The sequence below is a fragment of the Siniperca chuatsi genome, linkage group LG13, assembly GCF_020085105.1.
Source record: "Siniperca chuatsi isolate FFG_IHB_CAS linkage group LG13, ASM2008510v1, whole genome shotgun sequence".
NCBI classification, from domain to species: Eukaryota; Metazoa; Chordata; class Actinopteri; order Centrarchiformes; family Sinipercidae; genus Siniperca; species Siniperca chuatsi.
In genome coordinates, this window is record NC_058054.1 from 19,137,570 (window position 1) to 19,155,997 (window position 18,428).

Here is an 18,428-nt window from a genome sequence, read left to right on the forward strand (position 1 = left end):
GTTGAAGGATGTTAGAGCTTCTTTTCATTTTACTGCAGTGTGTCACACTGTGGCCAAGGCTACTGTGTGGGTGTGTGGGTGTGACTTAGGCTACCTTCAGGGATACATTTCAGACTAAAGATCAGTGAATTGGGGACACAGCTTTTGTCCCCAATTGGGAAAAAGCTGATTTTTGGTTCAGGGGTTAAGGTTAGGGTTAGGTTAAGATTAGGGTTCGGCATGTAGTGGTTATGATTAGGGTAAGTCTCCGGGAAATGAATGTAAGGCTATGTAATGTCCCCAAAAGTGACCTAAGTAAGCATGTGTGTGTAGTCCTTGTATCTGTCTGGCTACATACAAACATGTCTGGCAGTGACACAGCCTCTCTCGTCTGAGTGTTTTTGAGCACAGTGTGCTGTGCAGTGTAGAGAACCCTCCAGTTCTGTACTTTGCTTCTTTCTTTCCAGCATAAAAAATGCATTTGATTCCTCCTGAGGACCTTCTCATATATATCATGATGCTAAATATGGCATTATGTTTCAGAATACTGAAAGACATATAGGTCATATCATTTTTCTGCTATTGTTGATTTTCTGTCCTGTGCATTTCCACATGAATAGAATCAAATTATCTGCACAGTGGTGGGAAACACCCGACATTAAATGAAGGGATTCTATTTTAAAGAGTACGGTCTAGTCCTATTCTATATAAAAAGTGCCCTGAGATAACTTCTGTTATGATTTGGCACTATATAAATAAAATTGAATTGAATTGAACTGAATTATGACTCCAGTCTCCTGATATTGTCTTAGGTGAACCATGTTGGAGAGGTGCGCAGCACCCAGCAGGCACCAACTGTCATTCTATCAGACAGAGCAGCACCTAACCTAAGGGTGGAGAATGGTGTTGTCTCCTACGGCAACGGAACAGTCAGCATCCACAGTGAGGGACATTATAAAAGCAACAGGTGAGTGATGGCCGCAGCTGATGAGTCCATGACGCAAGAACACCACAGTACAGTCTGTGCTCAAAAAACAGGACACACTAGAAAAACACGTTTCAGTCCTGAACCTTAAAATGCACGTCCGGTAAGGACAATGATTGCTGCCAAATGTTTGTCAATAATCAAATAATAATACTGATAAAATAATAAAAAACGCATTCTTCTCTGTGCAAATCATATCAATTATGGTGATCTGTTTTCTGATTTTGGCCTTCATCAAAGTTGTAAGAGCAAGTGATGACGAATTGTTTTATACTGGAAGAAGTGGAACACTGGACTAAAAGCAAATTACTGGGTGTTAATTTATTATTAGATAGATAGATTAGATAGATTAGATTGTACTGTCTTGGTCTGATCCGATTGATCACATTGTTTCCGTGATCGTAAGAGCATTGCAATTTCAAGGAACTGTTCTGCATACGTTCCATCTTCTTGACGTTGTTCGGTCGCTTTTTCTGTCACGCCTGGAGGACTGCCCAGTCATTTGGTCCAGTGCTGCTGAGAAACATCTAAAGCAACTTCAAAAAGAGCAGCCAAATTAGTTCTTCAATGTTCTTTCCATGCTAATCAATTCAAAAAGTCACTAAAACAAAAATTGATCAATCTCACATAGATGCTACTTTAGTTATTGTTGTTTTGGAACCGTTTTGGAATTTATTGATTTATTTCCTTTTTGTTGCTTTGTATTTGTGACCATTTTGTTTTTGGTTCCATTGTAGGCTACTATTGTCTATTGTTTCATACGTAGAGTCATTTAACTTATTTTCTGATCTTTTTATTTGGCTTGTTTTGCCCTTTCTTGTTTTATTGATTCTGTGATTTTTGTTTTTATTGTAATTGTTTTTATGTGGACCCAAGGAAGACTAGCGACCACTTTGTGGAAGCTAATGGGGATCCATATAAAGAATAAGTAATAAGTATTCATTTTGTTAAACTCAATAAGCACAACTGCTTTCAAAATAACTTTTGAATATGCAGTTAATTGAATAAAACAGCCTGTAAGCAAGTTTGTGGTTGGAGTTGATTGTACTTAATGTACATGCTACAGCCATGCTAGAGGGTCTGTGGATGGCAATGTCAATCTGTCGTTTGGTTGGACGGTCCACCACTTTGGTCCAGACTGAAATATCTCAACAGCTACCGGATGATCCCCTGACTTTTTCTCTAGCGCCACCATGAGGTTGACATTTGTGGTTTTGAGTAAAACGTCTCAACAACTATTGGATGGATTGCTATGAAATTGGGTTCAGACATTTACGTCCCCCTCAGGATGAATTGTAAAAACGTTTCATCTAGCGCCACCAGAACGTCAAAATGGCCAAATACCTGCAAAACTAAAGACATTCTCATCAGCTTCTGCTGTACTTTGTGTTTAGTGCTAATTAGTGAATGATAGAATACTAACATGCTAAACTAAGATAGTGAACATGTTATATCTGCTTAACATCAGTATGTTAGCATTGTCATTGTGAGCTTGTTAGCATGCTGACGTTAGCTTTTAGCTCAAAGCACAGCTGTGCCTAAGTACAGCCTCCCAGAGCTGTTTGCATGGCTGTAGACTTTTAGTCCTTTTTTAAATATGTTTTCCAGATTTATAATACAACAAAAACAATATCCATAAACACTGACAGGGCTGGCCTATATAATTGCCATCATGGCCTTTTATTCAGAGCGGACATGATTAAACTCAAAGAGCCTATGTGGCCACTGCCCAGATCTTGAAGAACAGATGCTTCTTGCTCCATAGATACCAAGTCCAAAAATCTTTAAGCCAGCTGTCTGTATGGGAACAATTTGGTTTCCTCACCTTCTAATTTCTAAGTATTGTCCGTTTCACTGAGAGAAAGGCAAATCCGATCAAGTGTTGTAATTCTTTTGAGGTTACTCTGTCTATCTTACTTCCCAGTAGACTCACTGAAATTTGTATCCAATGTTTTGCACAAAAAATCTTTCACATTTACCCAAAATCTTCTTACCTCTGGGCAGTGCCACAGTTGATGCACTAAAGTGCCAGTCACCTCACAGCCATGCCAGCACATCTGAAACACTACAACTCATTTTCTTCAGTTTGTGTGGGGTGATATATGACAGTTTGGACGAGTGTAGCTTCCCACTGATCTGTTGTGAGAGGTACACCCAGATCGTTCTCCCATTTTGCTTTTATGGATGCGCTACAGTCAAACAATGTATGGCATGATAATCTATACAGTTTGGAGACGGTTACTCTGCCGCTGGCTGCATCTCATAATTGAATATCAATACTTTCAGGTGCAAATATTGGAAGACGTTTGAATTATTTAAACCAAAATTTATCTCAAGTTCATGAAAATGTATTATATCTCCATCCTTTAGTAACTTACCCAGCTCAACAATATTTTTATTTTGCCATTTGTCATTAGAAATAGGTTTACCCCCAGCTGTAAATAATGGGTTCTTCCATATGGGACAAGTGGATAAACCACTGATTTTAAGACATTTATTTAATGCTTTAACTACTTTGCACGAAAACAGAATTAAAGGGTTTTTGATGCGCTCATCATATATTAGGGTGATACCAGAAGGAAGATAGGGAAACATGTTTGTTACCCACCTTTGTTCCTAGGAACAGCAAATTTTTTTATCCTGATTTTAGGCTTTTTATCTTTCCATAGGAACACTGAGAATAGTTTGCTAATCTCGCTGAACCATTTCCGAGGACATTTTAGTGGGATTGCAGAAAAAGTGAGGGCTACTCTGGGGAGTACATTCATTTTAAGTACTTCTGCCCTCCCCCACAGTCATAACGGTACATTTGTCCGTCTCTTAAATCTTCTCTGACAGTTTTCAAAAGCTTGGGGCCGTTCAAAAAATGCTATATGGAGATCTGATGTTAACCCCGAGATATTTTATGCCCTGTGACTTCCACACAATAGGAGTTGAAAATTTTAATTGGTCCAACACTCTGTTTTATTGCCAAATACCTGCAAAACTAAAGACATTCTCATCAGCTTCAGCTGTACTTTGTGTTTAGTGCTAATTAGTGAATGTTAGCATGCTAACATGCTAAACTAAGATGGTGGTACACATGTTAACATTGTACCTGCTTAACATCAATATGTTAGCATTGTCATTGTGAGCTTGTTAGCATGCTGACATTAGCTTTTATCTCAAAGCACAGCTGTGCCTAAGTACAGCCTCACAGAGCTGTTTGCATGGCTGTAGACTTTTAGTCTTGTTATTACCTCAACCTGCTATCATTGCAGCACTAGCAGTCATATGTATTGCCTGTGTGGACATTTGTTGCAAATTATTTTTTCCTACTTATTCTTTTGAGAGTTCGATTCGTACCGGGTCTGCACTGTTACGTACTGCCTCCAGGAAATTCTAGCCACATTCTTGAACTCTAAAGTCCAACACTGACAAAGGCTTTCGCCTTCTCCTGCCTACTTGGCTTTTGTGTGTTACTAACCATTTTAGTGACTAGCATATAGTATGATTTTGCTATTTGCTACTGAAATTTTGAATCCCCAATCATAAGACCATCTCTCTACACTGACTATTGCTTTCTGTATACTTTTCAACACATACGTACAATGATGACTATATACCTGTCCCTGTATTTTCAAAGATGTCATTAATCACGATATTAAACAGAATTAGACTGATGACGCTACCTTGTGGTATCCCATTTTTAATGACAAAACTTTCTGAGATTTCTGATCCTACTTTCACGATCCAGTTATATAACCATAATCATAAGCTTTCTCAATGTCAAAGAAAACTATAGGTCTGGTTGTAGTTTTCAGCATTTGATGTATCTTTTCCTGGTCTAGCAAATGGTAAAAATAATGCCATCTTCCCGCTTTGTATACTACGTCACCAGACTTCCTTTTCTGCCAGAAAGCGCAAAGTACTTGCGCATGCGCATTACACTACTAAGCGCAATTTCTTATTTCACATTAATGTACATAACCTGTCCCATTATGATGTTCTGTAAATCGTGGCTACACATAGACCATGTCAAAGAAATGAAACTACCCTATTATACGTATATAAAATGTAACATTGCATTGTGGCATATGAGTAAACAGAATCTGTTTATTTGACAAAAAATAAACAGTCATACTGTAAACGTGGGGGAGTGCTGTGCATATGTTACATATTTACAGGTTTGTATGCATTTTTAAAATGATGTTGATGAAAATATGGTCTAAAACCGGGCTATATGTAGGCCAAAAAATCCTGGACTAGGCCTATATCAGAGCTAAAGCATAGAGAAGATGTTGAAATTACATCTATTGCTCAGTGGCTTACTTCCATTCGATACCCGCATATCATGTTTTCAGGCTTTTGTGGCCTGAAAAGTGCGCAACACCAAATACTTGAAACTCAAAGTACTTGATACATTTAGAGGTCCAGACCCGGGTACACTGAGGCAATATACCACTTATGACAACAAACAGGCGACACCAGAGTCAGCAAACATTTTTTCCTGAATTCAAAACTTAAACTCAAATAAATCTAACATAAATGAATGCGACTGTAGATGTTCAAGCATGAATACACAATCATGTAATGCGTTTGTCTTGTTTTTTCATAGTTTCTCTGCTGACAACAGTAACCGTCGGGGTGCTGAGCCTCTGTATCAGAACAGCAGGGTCACGGTTCGCTCCAGCAGCTCCTCAGATGAGACTGACAGCATCAGGAAACCTCCTCCTTATCATGTGGCGAGGGAACAGAGGAAGGACCCAGAGCCCAGGCCTGCTGCTCAGGAGATGATGGAGTCCCAGTATGAAACTGGTTACACCACCGGAGATACTGGCAATGAGCTGGACCAGGATCACACAGATTACCTTTACAGGTGGGCCACTACTCTGCTGCCAGTTAATACTGCAATCTTGCGTGTTTGACAACTGCGAAAGTATTTAAGCAAGACAAGGTAAGTTTATTTGTGTAGCACATCACAGGGGCAGTTCAGCGTGTTTTTCCATATTTAATTAAAGCAAAAAAACTTTTCCAGTCCTGTTTCGTCGTTTTAACAGACAACATCACATCACCCCAATCCTGGCTTCTCTCCATTGGCTCCCTGTTCGTTTTAGAATTGATTTTAAGATTTTACTGATCACTTTTAAAGCACGTATGGGTCTTGCCCAAGCTACATAATGGAAATGTTGACCCCATATGAGCCAGCTCGCAGCCTTGATCCTCAGATGGGGCCCTTCTGGCTGTTCCTTTTGCCATCAGGGCCCCTCGACTGTGGACTGATCTGCCTAAGGAGATAAGGCTCGCAGAATCAGTGCCTTCTTTTAAATCACTTCTTAAAACTCATCTTTATGGACTTGCTTTTGTGTGATGTCATCCTTTTATTCATCTCTTTATTGCTTTTATTGTTTCCATTTGTTTTTATTTCCTTTGTCATGTTTTTCATTGTTTTTAAGTCGTCTTGTCTTAATTTTTTTGTCTTTCTTTGTTTGGCATTTCTGTTTGGCTTTCTGCTGTTATATTGCCCTCTGGATATCCTGTTTCTGCTATGCCTGTTTTTAAAGGTGCTATATAAATAAAGTTATTGTTATTATTATTATTAAAGCATTTAAACACAGACTAAAAAGGTAGACGCTGTTTTAAAATTTAAAAAATAAATGTAGAGAAAAAAAGCTAAAGATAGATGTGTGGGCATGAAATGCAAGTGACATCAGTTTTCCCTAAGCTGAATGATGTTAAAAAGATGTGAAGAGGTGCAAGCTAACAATTGTGGTCACTATGTCACTTGGACTTAAGTTTACTGTACTCCAACTGAAAGGCTTTTATATCAGTGAGTTTCACTGAAGAGCTGTATTGTCTGTATGCTGGTTTAGATGTTTTTCCTCCCTATAACAGAATATTATTTTTTATAGAATTTGTTGTACTTTAAGGCAGGAAAACACTGAAATGTAAAGATGTTGAATATCAGCATAAATGTTCACTATCAGCAGCTTGAGGCAAGAAAAATCAGCATCAGTGTCAGTTTTTTAAAAACCCCTTGGTTGCACCCAAATGAAAGTATTTAAGACCAGTGTGAGAGGAAGTGTTACTTCCTTCAGACTTAACTTAAATTAAATTAATCACAGCATTAATGGAGAGAATGTGCCCTGCCCTGAAACAGACAGTATTCATATTATTTCAGAAGAAATTGCTGGAATACCAAAAATGCTGGCCAGCATCACAATTGTCTTCAAGGCAAATTGGCCAACTGTTTAAATGATTTTAATTTAATACTGATAAGAAGAAAAAAAGTTCATTCCCTTCTCTTTTTGCCACTGCTTTAATAATAGTTTTAATTTAATAATCATTTCATGTCTTCATATTAATATCCCACTCCAGGCTGTACCCAGAGATAACTTCAGACAAGCAGCGCCACCAGTACAAGAAGGAGTTTGGCTCCGATCTGGCCCGCTATAAGAGCCTCTGTGCCGAAATGGATGACATCAGTGACCAGATGCACAAGCTGAGCCGAGAACTGGACGCGTTGGAAGAGGGCTCCATGAAGTACCAGGTAGAGAAAAACAGGAGGGATGAGCACAGAGTGGAAAAATTCAGGGCAGGCTGCCAGGAGAATATCAGTCATAGCTGTGCCTTTTAATTATATCTAACAGCTTAGTTCATCCACAGTATGGGTCAATTGGACTGCCATAGAAACACAAATAAGTGAAGATGAACCAAGCCAGATTTCACTTTTGTGCTAGAATTTCATAATTGTCTTCTATCGTTATACACAATTCAGTGAGAGGATTTGTATTTCCATTTTCAGGGTGTGGCAGATGAGTATAAGCGACTCAAAGACCTGAAAAGGGTGAGTGAAATTAGATCTGTGGTATCATAATGTGAAATTAAAGCAATAGGTAAACATTTTGGGAAATATGCTTATTCGCTTTCTTGCTGAGAGTTAGATTAGAAGATCGATACCACTCTTGTGTGTATGGTCAATATGAAGTTACAGCCAGCAGCCGGTTAGCTTAGCTTAGCATAAAGACTGGAAGCAGGGGGGAACAGCTAGCCTTTGGGCAGAGCCTGGGTGCAGTGACTTCCTGGAGTCTCAGCTGTTACCCAGCAACCTCACCAAATTTAAATTGCCACTGAAATGGAAAGTACAATCTTACACAAGAAACAAGAAATAGTTTGGCACATAAACTCCAATAAAACTACAAATTGTTGGTTTTACACTTTGTTTTTTTATGGATTAAACAAACAGGATATAACATGTTAATTAGTGAGCGGCTCCTGTCTGTAGCTTCATACTTAATGTACAGATGTGAGAGTGGTATTGGTATTCTCATCTAACTGTCTGAGCAAATTTCTCAAAACGTCTGAATATTCTACTACTAGTATTGCTACCACTACTGATAATTTTGATTGTTTAATATCCGCTTGCTTAAATTTCCTTCTAGACACCAGACTATCAAGCAAAGAAGAAGCAGTGCAAAGAACTTCGGCAAAAGCTTTTCCACATCAAACGTCTGGTGAAAATCTATGACCAAGCTCTTTGTTAATGTGTCTTAATAATCTGTCCAAACAGCCGAGGATGAACACTGACAGGGTGCGACCTGGCTAAAGAAAAACGGATTAATCCTCCATTTTCTCTTCAGTTTTACTGCTTTTCTGTTTGAGTTCTAACAGTTCTGGTCTTACAGTCACTGAACCTCAACTGTTTTTGACCCTAATGTTTACAACTTCTGTATTACTTTGCAGCTGTCAAAGTAGATTACTGTCGGTACAGAGCTACCGATAGACTTTTCTCTGTTTAGTTGTAATATAAACTACTTACTGTAGCACCGTTAACATTTGAATGTGTTGTACATTGTGTTCGATTTTACTTTCCACACCAGTGGCAATTTTAATTTAATAATGTTTAATTGTTAGAGTGTCGTATTATGAAAACTATTTTATACAGAAATAGTGTCATAAATGAAAATAGAGCAATAGAAGAGGTGACAGTTATTTAAATAAATCGGCTGTTCAAACACCTCACTTTTTGGCATATGAATTCACTTTCATTAATACACATACATTTATGGTACATGTTGCAGTGTTTATTTGGCATTCTTCATACAGGTGTAATTACAACACTTATTCAAGTAGATTGAAAAAACAAAACATAACAAAAGACACATCGTCATCTTTTGATTCTTTTAATAACGTTGCCATACACATGAAAATTTAAAAACTCGGTAACACAAAGATAAGAAAACATTAATACTATATTTATCTTTTTTTTTTCTCAATGACATGATTGTGTGAGTTGTTGCCTAAAAGAAGAATATCCAAACAACTTTCAAAAGGCCCGGTGGTAGATCAAGAAGCAGAGTTACATCCTTATAGTTGTTTTTCATCACTAAATGCTGAAATATGTTGTATTTAGAGTTGATTTCGTCGATTTGTAAACTCGCCTCTTGAAATACCTGTGTGAGGTAAATCAGGGTGGACCAGCGAATCAGGTCTTTAACTCGTCACAGATAGTGTGATGTTTTGGTATTTAATATCCTCCAAGTGCAGTTTTCCCACCAGATTTTCATCCATTACAGTATGTCTCACATCATTCACAACAGCAGAGACTCGCTCAGATGCTTAGAGATGAGAACATGAACATCTCTACATCATATCAGCTGTAATGGTATGAAGGTAAGCTTCTTTTTTGACATCCAAACAGATGACAGAGGTATTTTCATGTAAATACGTGTAGAAAAGAAAACATTTTAGGAGCTAATAGTGAAAGCAATATTTAAAATGTTTAAATGAACCTTGAATTACATAATGTAAAAAAATGAAAGTCTCAACTCAGCAGACATCCAAAACAACATTTGAACATGCAAAAAGACAAAGTTGGCCTCAATATATATACACATTTCAATACATTTTTCAAGGGATCATTACCTCCAGAAACAGCACTGATCGACGTAAACTGGTATTTAACTGGTAGTGTTGGTTTAAACTCTCTCATCACCAACTATATTTGTAGAGCTAATTCTTATTGTCTTCATTTGTTTGTTGTACTAGAACCCGAGTTGACGTCTGCCTGCCATTTCTCAATAAAAATTAAAAAAAGCTTGATCCAAACGATACTTAATAGCTGAACTCAGCATGTTCAGTCAGTCAAAACTCATATTCAAAACGCACGTGAAAATCACTTTGGGGAGCATTTTTTAAAAAGATACAAGACGAATGTTTGTGATGCTCAGAAGACTTGTTTCATATTTCATAGATGTCCCAAATTCATACTGAATAACAAGGCAGTTCTCAAAAAGAAGGCGGTTTCTGGTGAACAACATTTACAGAGGTTTGTGTTTAGGAAATATCAGACTAAAGCATTCTGATGTCTAGTGAGGTATTAGTCCGTTCTCATTTAACTGGCTTTTTTTTTTCTTCTTCCAATCTTCTTCAACTACAGCAACAGTGAGCCCTGTGAATGAATGTAAATGCATTGTTCACTTGATGGTCAGGCAGTCACAAGAGTCTGTTCGTCTCTATCTCTCTGCTTTGTGTACTAATTATTCTATTTTAAAAAAACATCTTCGAGGATGACATGATAGACTTTGGTGATTTTTCCTTGGTTTTATTTGATACCTGTTCCATTTGATCAGTTCCTTGGCTTCTTCCTCAGTGTTGAGCTAAGAGAGCGGCGAGTTCAGAATTTTCTCTTCAACAACGGAGGCCTTTACTGGGTCTTATATTCAGTTCACCGCGCAACCACAACTTCCTGATGCTTCAGACTGTTCAATTAGATCCATTATAATCATGACACTGTATTGTAATGTTATCAGCTGTGTGGATAAAAAGGTCACTGCATATGGTGTGCCATGGAAAATGAGCCCAGTGTGGAAAAAACTGTTCTGCTGACTTTGAGTGGCGGGACAGTTTTGTCCTCTAGATGTATTTGTAGCAGGGTGCTGGTGCCCTCTACATGAAGCTGCAGCGTCTTTAGTCACTATGGCATGTGGGTGGTGACATGACTGGCTGTAGTGGCCATATCGGAACCCAGCATGAAGAGCTTGTTTCTGGCCTAAGACCTGGCACCAGAACGAGTGGGCTGGCAACAAGACAGATCCAGCCTGGCACCGGCTCCTCTCTTCTCTGGAGTCCCGTGTGGAGACAGAGGGCTTGTTTCATGAGGGGGAATAGAGCGGTTACAGTACAGTACATATGATGGCCTGCTGGCACTGCAGTTTCATAACCACACAGATGGATAGTGATGAGTCAAGAGGTTTCCTGTGGGTCCTTGTCGTCACTAATTCCAGACGGAGACCTCGTCAGTAGGGGGCTACTGTCCTGGGACATACGGCCAGCTGATTGAGCTTCCGGAGAGCTGCATGTCACGGATCAGCGTCTCGATAGGTGTCTTTCCTACCAGGCGCATGAAAAACAGCTGCGAGATGAGGCTGGCGGGAACGGCGCGCAGGGCGGGGAGGCGCAGGAGCAGGCGTCCAAAGCGCTGAGGTTGACTCGGGTACTGCATCCTCTCATACTCTGTCAGGGCCACCTGAGCCTTCTCCTGCAGAGACTCCACGTGGACTGGGTCTGTTAGACCACAGGCGTCTGAGAGAGAGAGAGAGAGAGAGAGAGAGAGAGAGAGAGAGAGAGAGAGAGAGAGAGAGAGAGAGAGAGAGAGAGAGGAGGCAGTTACTTAATAGTGTGGGCAGGTTACATAAAGAGTCGTGATGAGCTGAAAGGAAGGTTGAAATCCCAGCAGATAATGTGATAAAATGCCCCTGAGGGGGAACATATACAAATATAGTGCCTTATCATGTCTACACTATAAGTAGAACATATCATTTAAAACCCTGAACATAACTTAAAAAAACAAATATTTGCAGGATGTGAGCTTTTAGTTTAAAAAAAGATTTGAATGCTTTTGGAAAAGGCATTCCTACTCAGCAATCTGTGTAAGGAAGCCACTTAAAAAAAGGTCATAAAATGTAGAGTGCTGCATTATGATCAGTGACAGCACTAAATTATGCAGCACATAGTGCATTATTGTATTTTCATTAATAAGCCAGGAGATGGTGCCATAGTAGGTAAATTCCCACATTAAGGTGGCAAACGTACCCACAGTTCTCCAGACACTTTAGGCTTACAAATATGAAGTTTTCAATTTTAAGATCTACAGTATTTTCAAATGTTTTCAACAGTTTTACTGTTGTGGGCCTATAACGTGCTTTCAGACTATATTGTTGTGTTGTACAATTCCTATTCATGGTTATCTATTGGAGGCACCCCAACAATTTCGCACATGTAGATCAGTTTACTAGTCATGGCTAGTCCTATTCAGCCTGTGAAAACAGTTTAATGTTTTCTGTGGCTCTGGAGGAGCTTTCTAAAATCTGAGAACAAAACCCTGATGATGTCATAGCGATGTCATCAGGGTTGAACGCTTGAACGCTTTTGCGTTAAAAACTGGAGCTGTGGAGTTTGGAAGATATGGGTGGCAGGGAGGATCTGATGAAAGATCAAGCAGCATTAAGGAAAATGTAGGATCCAGTGTTTTTGGAGAATGATCCTCACTAGAGACAAAAATTCTGAATATCTGAGCTGGACTCATTATGACCGTTTTTTTTTATCTCACAAGTCCAACAACTTCACAGAAGCGCAGCACTTAAAATCGCTGGAGTGCCCCTTTAAAAGTGGCTGCCTGGGGGTGGTTCTGCAGTACATTGTGTTACAATAACAGCAGATAAAGCTGAAGAGCAGCAACAATCACCTGGTGAGAACAGCGCGATGGCCTTGAGACAGCTGTACTCAGCCGAGTCCACCTGCAGCCTGGTCAGCTTGTCCACCTGGTCCTGGAACACCCTCACCTGGTCCATGAAGGACACCACACGCTCCGCAGACATGGGCGAGGAGTGGAAACCGGCCGCGGCCAACAAGGGAGCCATGTGGAGCGGCAGGGCCGACTGGGCCGCATTGAGGATGAACAGCTCGCTCCAGCTCAGCCTCAGCAGGGCCACCTGTGGATTTGTTAGTGTGTGATCAGATTTCCCTACAGAGTTATCATGCATTTTTAATGTTCACTGTATATTTATGTTTTGATGAGACACTTTCCTTCAACCAAAAATACCTTCTGATAACACGGGAATAACTGCAAAATATGCATCCAAACACATCAAACCATACTTTTTACCTTTTATATTAAATGGAATCTACTAACCTGGTCTGACACAGGCAGCTCAGGGAAATAAGGGATGTTTCTGGCCCACTCCACGGTGCTGAAGAGTAGCCTGGCAGCCAGTTCACAGATGTTATCGATCCCCATGGCGTTATCTGGACCAGCCTGTTGGTTGTACTGGTGTCCATACCGACTGCTGGGGTACGGTTCGGCTCGCAGCAGCTGAGAAATGAGCTCTGACACTGGCTGACCGCCACCACTTCCTCCGTTGTTGTTGTTGTTGTTATAGAACTCGCCACCAAGGCCGCTTGTGCCACCTATGGGCGTGATGGAGGGGCTGAGGCTCGGCTGAGGTGGGATGCGACCGCGTTGAACTGCTGTAGTTTGGTTGGGGGACAAAGGGAGGGGGGAGGGGAAAAGGTAGAAAAGAGAGGTGCGAGAGAGGAGATGAAAGCAAGGGAATGGAGAAGAGAAGATAAAGAGAGGAGCAAATGTTGAAGGACGGGGGGGATTTGGAGAGGAAGAAAAGTTAAAACTGAGTTCAGCCAGCGGTGTATGTCAGATTATCAGCAGACAGGCTTGACCCGATTAGGGAGCTATTCTTCAAGATTAAAGGAGGCACAATCGAGCCCAGACTGATTCCTCAAGAAGGCCGTGAAAGTGAGGAGAAATATTCTTGTGCCCGTCAGGCTAGATGAAGGTTATCTATGGAAATAAAACAAAGACTCTGTCATGAATTTACTTTCCATTAAAACGTTAAGCCTCTGCAATATTAATTCTGGAGGAGAATTACAACATGCTATTGCAGTAACCTTTGTATAGTCCAATCTTCAATTCATTCAAAAACACCCTAAGTGACTAAGAACATCACTTAGTGTAGAGAAAGTACCACAGCCTTCACAGACAGTATTACTGCCAAAACCGAGACAGCAGGGCGGACTATTTGGGAAGTGAATTCATGCGGTAAACATCTGCCCTGCTTAAGTGTCCTTGAGCAAGACACTGAATCCATTCCAGCCCTGCGAATGCTGCTCTGTAGCTCACCCTGACCTCTCTTTGGAGGTGGTCAAGCAGAGGGAATTTCACTATAGGGAGCCATAATGTGTCTCATTAGCATGCTTTACGGAAAACAAATCGGAGACACGTCAGGTTGTTTTTAAAATCACAAACCTTCAAACTACTTCAAACATTAAAAGGTGAAATGTTTTTTTCTGTGGTTGCAATGTTGAAAAGCCTTACAAATTTGCGAGTATCTATATGCACTGTATTCATTATTTGATTCTGCGTATTTATCGGCATGACATTGAATGATGCCTCACTTAGGCTCTACCACTTAAGGTGAAATCCCCATATTGGATTCTGATCGAGCCAACAACGCAGAGGGGTTTTTGTAGCTTCAACCAGAGGCTTAAGACTCTGGGACGCAGGTGTCTTAGCACTGTATCCCTCAGTCACTCTTACACAGGCGCTAGATTAAGCCACTTAGTACATGGCATTGAGCTGACATGCATGGCTAGCTCAGCCATGATAGGGCCTAGACAGCCATGTGTAGCATTTTCTCTGCACTGCGGAGCTCATGGAGCAGAAGAGGCAAGATAACAACAAAGGCAAATTTGGCTATGATTGATTTTCTTCTTTTCTTAGGGCAGATGATTGAAGTAATGAAAAGGCTCTTCACTGAAGGAAATATCAATTATTTTAATTTTTTTATATCAATTCAGTTGCAGTATTGCACATGTACAGTCACAGTGCGTCCCATCCTTTGAAAGGGATCAAAGTGGATTTATGGATCAGGGTAGACAGATACCTTCTTTGCGCATGCCAACACGGAAGCACTTCTTCAGTCGACAGTACTGGCACTGGTTCCTGTGGTGCTGGTCAATCTGACACTCTCTGTTTGACCTGAGAACATGAACAAATGATTATGGGACTATTCAGTAGGTGACTGATTATTCATGAAACAGTTACAATGGCACCAATTTCTCAAGATTATCAAAACTATCTAAACCTAATGACACGTGTGTAACCAATCCTACTTTACGGCAAATTAAAATGTGAAAAAGGAAAGCTGCTCAGCGATGCAAAGTCATCGTCTTCTATTAAAAAGCACTTTAATGTATATAAAAAGCTGTATTCACAGATTATATAAGTATCTACAGCGTGATACTAACACTTCCTTTTTACAGTGCTCCTCAACATTAATATTGCATCATGCAACAAGATTTTCCATTAGGCTACAGGAAACGTTATCATACTTATAAAGCAGATCATATCATTCAGTGTTACTTCAATAACATATCTCTGTTCTTATGTGTAGTCATTTAATAAAGAAGTCGACTTTTTGATGAACCATTAATTGTTTCAGTCATTTTGAAAAATGCCAGACATTCTTTGTCATGTATAATTGTAAACTGAAGATGGTTTTGGACTTTGGTCAGACAAAACAAGCAATGCGAAGACATCAGCTCGGGCTCTGAGAAACTGTAAAGCGCAGTTTTTTCACTATTGACATTTCACAGACTAATCGATTAATCAATTAACTGTAAAAAATGGGAAGATTGATAGATAATGAAAATAATCGTTAGTTGCACCCCTAAACTCAAGATTGTAATTATGGAACTAAAATTGTATGTGGTGCAGTAAATAGCTAGGTACAAAATGACACACTTTAATTTACAGTTTATCGCTCTGTAATTAATGACAACACAAGTTTAACAATTTGGATGTGGATATACTTCTAATTTATAGAGAGGCCTTTATTTGTGCTTGTTTGTATGACATGTTTCACAAACATCACAGCTAAGTAGGGCTGGAAACATCATCGATTAAGCTGCCACTTTATTTTTCAATTAATCGTTTTGTCTCAACTGTTGAGATTTCTCGTTTCAGTTTTATTATAGAGACACCTCAGATATGGTTTTGGTTCCGTGTCTGGCATTTTTCACACAGATGAAAGCAAAAACACATGGCTTTGTGTGAATGTAACAGCTCTGCACAAAGTTAAATTATGCATCGTTCATTCAGGATTGTATCACCATTTTGTTTGAAAAATCATTTTCATGAAATAGAACAACTGAAATGGAAATGAATACAAAACAAAACAAAAAACCAGCCATATGTTTGTGACTCAGGTCGTGTATCTACATAACTTCAGCTTTCAGCAGGGATTTTTTTTTTTTTTTTTTTAAATCAGACTCTGAATAAACAAAAAATACCCATAATGCCCCTCTCACCTGCAAGTGTAGCTGAGGTTGCGTCTGACGCTCCTCTTGAAGAAGCTCTTGCAGCCCTCGCAGGTGAAGACGCCGTAATGTTTCCCGCTGGACTTGTCCCCGCACACCACGCAGTCCACCACGCAGGCCTTGTCATCGTCTCCGGCCTCCATGTCGCTGCCCACCGCCTGGGGAGAGCCGTCCTCCTCCTCCCCCCTCAGGTAGCTCTTGTCCCCCAAACCGTTTGTGCCCCCATTGGGATCTCCCCAGCCCCCACTCACCATGGCCATCGCTTGGTTACCGAACCACCGCAGAAGAAAATGGGACAGGCAGCCAAGATCTCTGGTTGCTGTCAAGGTAACATAAACACCAAAATCCCAGATTTAGTGTTTCCCCTCACCTGGAGAGGATCAGTATTTTCTGCTTGCCTCTGCTCTCATTTGTCAATTAAGTCTTTTGATTATTTCAGAGCATATAATGGCAGAACTGATGGGGGGGGGGACAGTCCTCGGGCTAAACGAACAGATGTCAACGTGAAAAAAACTATAGCATTGAGGAGGAGGAGGGTGTTTTGGCAGAAAAAACAAGAGCAGTTCTGTCTCCTCCCACTCCACTATGACCTGGAAACAGTCTCAGTGTGGCAACTTTTAGTTTTGCATGCTTGTGGATTTCAGTGCCACCTCCTCCCCCCCGACCCGCTTTTCTTCTTCCCTTATCCAACTGGTAGCCACTGTATGTTGTTTAGTCCTTTTTTTTTCTTCTTCCTCCTCCTCTCCCCCGGACTAATTCCTGAGATGGTGCACGAGAAGCCCGGTCGAGCGGTGTCACGCGTCAGCCGAGGAAGCTTTCACAGGAAACAATGAGTCAAACGTACAGTTCCCCTAAAAGAGAGCAAAGGCAGAACGATTTGCGAGCAAATGACATGAAAGGTTAAAATCCCGTCTACCGCGCGCGCGCACACACACACACACACACACACACAGCTCCACATACTGTTCACTCTCTCTCACACACACACAGCTCTGTCTCTGTAGCAACAGTAATGGCTGAAAAAGGACCTCAGTGTAGCTCGCCTTAGCACATGCCTGGAGAGGCTTTGACCACCCCTCTTAAAGCACCCCTTACACTGAATTAGTCTTTGCTCGTACTGATTATTCCTCATAGAAAGGCAGCTGTCTACCTAAACACCCCCCCTCTAAATCCTTCTAGAAATGATGTCAAGGCTTACCTCGGAGCGGACATTAATGTGCTGTGTCTGTGGCTTCCCTCACTGGAAAATAAATCCTTTTCTCGCTCTAGCTCTTCCTTCCATCCAGCAAGGCTGCAGACACAGCTCCCCTCTTCTGCTGTAATCCTCTCAGCGGCAGCAGCGGCATTGTGCCACACACCGAAGACGTTGCAGATCAGGCAAAAAAAAGTTGATGTCCCCACAGCGGCAGCGACGACAACAACAACAACAACATCGCTTTGGCGGGGTCGTGGGGCTTGTTCGAGGCACCGCCGGCTGCGGCAGACGAGGCGACTCGGACCGCCTGCGCTCGCCTCCCGAAATACAAAACGCAAGTAGATCCTCGACACAAGGAAGTGGACGCTCTTCCCCGTGCTTGTTGAAGCACGAGTGCTCGGTTGTGACAATATCCTCTGTGTTGCTTCCTTCCCAAAAAAAAAACAAAAAACAAAACAAAAAGCAATCAACAAAAGCAGGAGCGTGCCCGTCAACTCAGCCCTCCATAGTTCCTGTGGTTGCTCCCCAGGCACTCATGCGGGCTTCTCTCCAGCCGTTTGTCAGTGCTTGCCCACCACGAACTAATGACTTGCGGCCTAGGCCTGTGTGTGTGTGTGTGTGTGTGAAGCCTTTCCCTATGGCTCAGGCGAACGGGAGGTGGGGGGTGGAAGGCACGGGTGCTCCTCTTCCCCCTCTTTCTCTCTCAGGCTCTCAGAGTGCACAAATCAAATTATGATTCAAGAAGATGGCCACAGCCCGCGACAGGCTGGACTTCTCAGCGTTTGCTTTTCTCCCCCTCTTTCCTCTTGTCTGTCTGTTTTCCTCCAACCTATTTGTGTGTGTTTGAGAGAGAGAGAGAGAGAGCTCAAGCAAAGCAATGGAGGGAGGGAGCAGGAG

At 41.1% G+C, this 18,428-nt stretch overlaps 2 protein-coding genes across 4 annotated transcripts in view; one reads left to right on the top strand and one right to left on the bottom strand.

Annotated features, from left to right (window-relative positions):
- The window catches only part of LOC122887254, a 23,268-nt gene extending 14,081 nt beyond the window's left edge, over positions 1-9,187 (top strand). The window contains exons 10-14 of the mRNA XM_044220283.1: positions 792-946; positions 5,562-5,822; positions 7,322-7,493; positions 7,749-7,790; positions 8,386-9,187. Of these exons, the coding sequence (XP_044076218.1) occupies positions 792-946; positions 5,562-5,822; positions 7,322-7,493; positions 7,749-7,790; positions 8,386-8,487 (732 nt within the window). The 3' untranslated portion in view covers positions 8,488-9,187. The remainder of the gene's footprint in view (positions 1-791; positions 947-5,561; positions 5,823-7,321; positions 7,494-7,748; positions 7,791-8,385) is intronic.
- Positions 9,111-18,402, bottom strand: nr2f6a (nuclear receptor subfamily 2, group F, member 6a). Of its 3 annotated transcripts, none has more exons than XM_044220278.1 (6): positions 17,535-18,402; positions 16,328-17,187; positions 14,902-14,996; positions 13,137-13,468; positions 12,690-12,936; positions 9,111-11,527 (listed from the first exon to the last, which is right to left on the bottom strand). In XM_044220278.1, exons 2-6 carry the CDS (start codon positions 16,594-16,596, stop codon positions 11,253-11,255), a joined length of 1,218 nt encoding a protein of 405 aa, XP_044076213.1. In that variant the 5' UTR covers positions 16,597-17,187; positions 17,535-18,402; the 3' UTR covers positions 9,111-11,252. The 3 variants fall into 3 exon arrangements, with proteins under 3 accessions (XP_044076213.1, XP_044076212.1, XP_044076211.1); XM_044220277.1 differs by having other exon boundaries at positions 13,137-13,471; positions 16,328-17,150; positions 17,535-18,400; XM_044220276.1 differs by having other exon boundaries at positions 13,137-13,471; positions 17,535-18,400.
- Between the last annotated feature and the right edge of the window lie 26 nt (positions 18,403-18,428).

Excerpts from the sequence above, each read along its gene's own strand:
- nr2f6a (XM_044220277.1), bottom strand. The coding sequence starts at position 16,596 with ATGGCCATGGTGAGTGGGGGCTGGGGAGATCCCAATGGGGGCACAAAC. Across the intron at positions 14,997-16,327 it reads AACCTCAGCTACACTTGCAG|GTCAAACAGAGAGTGTCAGA; the intron begins GTGAGAGGGGCA and ends TCATGTTCTCAG. Across the intron at positions 11,528-12,689 it reads CATCGCGCTGTTCTCACCAG|ACGCCTGTGGTCTAACAGAC; the intron begins GTGATTGTTGCT and ends TCTCTCTCTCAG.